Below are 3,010 nucleotides of genomic sequence, written 5' to 3'. Positions count from 1 at the left end.
AAGGAAGAAGCTCTTCCCTGTGAGGGTGCTGAGGTGCTGGCACAGGGTGCCCAGAGAAGCTGTGGCTGCCCCATCCCTGGCAGTGTTCAAGGCCAGGTTGGACAGAGCCTGTGAGGTGTCCCTGCCCATGACAGCAGGTTGGGACTGGATGATCTTCAGGTCATTTCCAACCCAAACCATTCTATGATTCTATGTCAAGAACTTTCTGTTACATATATGCCCTTCTGATGACCAGAGACTGCAAAGACAGACATTGGCCTTCAACATCTCCACATTCAAAAACAAACCATGGGGCCATGGAATTACACTCTTTGGAATTCTGTTTTAATAAAAAATCATATTGAGGAGTGCCTGACGTCCGGAAGGCCTCTGCACGCCATGGAACTGACTGCTCCCCAATCTTAATTATGGATTTTATGTTAATTGAGGACTCACTAGCTCTGAACAAGCCACCTAGCATCTCAATGTAACGACATTACCATATGCAAAATGAGCAGAAACATACCTTTTAAGCAGTGCACAGGCATCACACAAGATGTCAATCTGCAATTGACACTGCCATTTAACTTGACATTAAAAAACTGTAAAAAATTTACAGAACAAATGGATAATAACATGGAATGGAGGGGTTGGTCAGAAATAATGAGGCAAAGGCTGAATAGATGAAGGCCCATTCAACAAATAAGTATAGGCTTAACACATAAATCACGAATTGCTGTGGGGTACCTCATTTCCGGAAGAACAATTTGGAGCTAAATAAAAGGCCTCCTTGTCCCTTTGCTCCTCACTCAACTGCACCACTCAGTTAGCACGGTAAGTGTTACCCATTAGCGGTGTTCTTTGATGGCAACGGTTCTCATTTGGTTTTGGTCAAGCAATGAATTGAAAGGTGTCTTTGATTCTGATCTTTGTGGGTTGTTGGACTAAATTGGCTTATTGGACCTTTAAAAGTCCCTTCCAAACCAAACTATTCTATGATTCTGTGAGCTACAGCTCTCTCCGAAATCCAGGTTTTCCCTGTTGGTAGCAATAGCCTGTTGGTCTATTGCTTATTGCAGAAGACAGTTGGTAGAGATAGCAAAGTGGAAAATAAGCTTATTGGGTTGGAACTCAAAGCAAATAAGTTGGGAGCAGTGTATAATGTGGCTACCACCCATGGGCCTAGACAGCAGCATTGGAATGCCAAAACAAAGCACACATCTATATACTTGGGAAGAAGTGGTATCTGAAAGCACTCTGTGTTTCAGGTCGTCGCTCCTTCCAGCCTTGACCACTCTACAAACAACATGCGCTGTAGCAGATGTGGATGCTGCTCCGTCGTGAAGAGCAAGACTGTGTGCTGCTGCCAGCCATGCCAGAAGACCGTCTGCTGCAGCCCATGCCAGCAGTCCTGCTCCTGCGACCCATGCCAGCAGGCTGTCTGCTGTGACCCATGCTGCCGTGACCCATGCCAGAAGACCGTCTGCTGCGACCCGTGCCAGAAGACCTGCTGTGACCCATGCCAGCAGTCTGTCTGCTGTGACCCATGCCAGAAGACCTGCTGTGACCCGTGCCAGAAGACCGTCTGCTGCGACCCGTGCCAGAAGACCTGCTGTGACCCGTGCCAGCAGTCTGTCTGCTGTGACCCATGCCAGAAGACCTGCTGTGACCCATGCCAGCAGTCTGTCTGCTGTGACCCATGCCAGAAGACCTGCTGTGACCCGTGCCAGAAGACCGTCTGCTGCGACCCGTGCCAGAAGACCTGCTGTGACCCGTGCCAGAAGACCGTCTGCTGCGACCCGTGCCAGAAGACCTGCTGTGACCCATGCCAGCAGTCTGTCTGCTGTGACCCATGCCAGAAGACCTGCTGTGACCCATGCCAGCAGTCTGTCTGCTGTGACCCATGCCAGAAGACCTGCTGTGACCCGTGCCAGAAGGCCTGCTGCGACCCATGCCAGCAGTCTGTCTGCTGTGACCCATGCCAGAAGCCTTGCTGTGACCCATGCCAACAGTCTGTGTGCTGTGACCCATGCCAGAAGCCCTGCTGTGACCCATGCCAGAATCCCTGCTGTGATCCATGCCAGAAGCCCTGTTGTGACCCGTGCCAGCAGTCTGTCTGCTGTGACCCATGCCAGAAGCCCTGCTGTGATCCATGCCAGAAGCCCTGTTGTGACCCGTGCCAGCAGTCTGTCTGCTGTGACCCATGCCAGAAGCCCTGCTGTGATCCATGCCAGAAGCCCTGTTGTGACCCATGCCAGCAGTCTGTCTGCTGTGACCCATGCCAGAAGCCCTGCTGTGATCCATGCCAGAAGCCCTGTTGTGACCCATGCCAGCAGTCTGTCTGCTGTGACCCATGCCAGAAGCCCTGCTGTGACCCATGCCAGAATCCCTGCTGTGACCCATGCCAGCAGTCTGTCTGCTGTGACCCATGCCAGAAGCCTTGCTGTGACCCATGCCAGCAGTCTGTCTGCTGTGACCCATGCCAGAAGCCCTGCTGTGACCCATGCCAGAATCCCTGCTGCGACCCATGCCAGCAGTCTGTCTGCTGTGACCCATGCCAGAATCCCTGCTGTGACCCATGCCGGCAGTCCGTCTGCTCTACCAAGGTGTGCCAGAAGACCTGCTGCTACTGTGGCCAGGTACCCTGCTGCTGTACCTGCCGCCCTTGCTGCCCTGCTGAATGTCTGTCTTGTTGCTCCTACACAGTGAAGAAGCCCATTGTGCTGCGTTGCAGCCCTGTGCCATGCTGCTTTCCCCTGAGGAAGTATGGCATTCCCATCCAGCAGTGCTGCACCACAATCAAGAGGCTTCGCTGAGCCAACTCTGGGTAGCAAAAGCAGCTCTGCCGGCTCCCATCTCTGGCACACAACAAGAACAGGCACAGGGAGATGAAAACCTGCTCATTTGCTCTTGGTTCACATGATGATGGAGTAAACACCTTGTGCTTTTCTTCTTGTTTTCAAACTTGAGCTGTCTTCTTTCTGTCTTTTCATTATTGAACATTTGTAATGCACTTGATTATATTACCCAT

The 3,010-nt window shown here is 51.8% G+C and overlaps 1 protein-coding gene across 1 annotated transcript; it reads left to right on the top strand.

The window, feature by feature from the left end:
- The first annotated feature begins 1,286 nt into the window (after nucleotides 1–1,286).
- Nucleotides 1,287–2,795, top strand: LOC115602496 (keratin-associated protein 9-1-like). The gene is made up of 4 exons (XM_030473677.1): nucleotides 1,287–1,364; nucleotides 1,458–1,664; nucleotides 1,764–1,994; nucleotides 2,469–2,795. The coding sequence occupies exons 1-4, from the start codon at nucleotides 1,287–1,289 to the stop codon at nucleotides 2,793–2,795; spliced, it is 843 nt and encodes a 280-aa protein (XP_030329537.1).
- The last annotated feature ends 215 nt before the right edge of the window (nucleotides 2,796–3,010 follow it).

Source organism: Strigops habroptila, chromosome 22, assembly GCF_004027225.2.
Source record: "Strigops habroptila isolate Jane chromosome 22, bStrHab1.2.pri, whole genome shotgun sequence".
NCBI classification, from domain to species: domain Eukaryota; kingdom Metazoa; phylum Chordata; class Aves; order Psittaciformes; family Psittacidae; genus Strigops; species Strigops habroptila.
Note: the sequence above shows the minus strand (reverse complement) of the source record. Positions and strands in the feature narration are given on the sequence as shown.

Coding starts and splice junctions, on each gene's coding strand:
- LOC115602496 (XM_030473677.1), top strand. CDS start 1,287: ATGCGCTGTAGCAGATGTGGATGCTGCTCCGTCGTGAAGAGCAAGACT. Junction 1,365..1,457: donor GCCAGCCATGCCAGAAGACC/GTCTGCTGCAGC, acceptor CCATGCCAGAAG/ACCGTCTGCTGCGACCCGTG. Junction 1,995..2,468: donor GTGACCCATGCCAACAGTCT/GTGTGCTGTGAC, acceptor CCATGCCAGAAG/CCCTGCTGTGACCCATGCCA.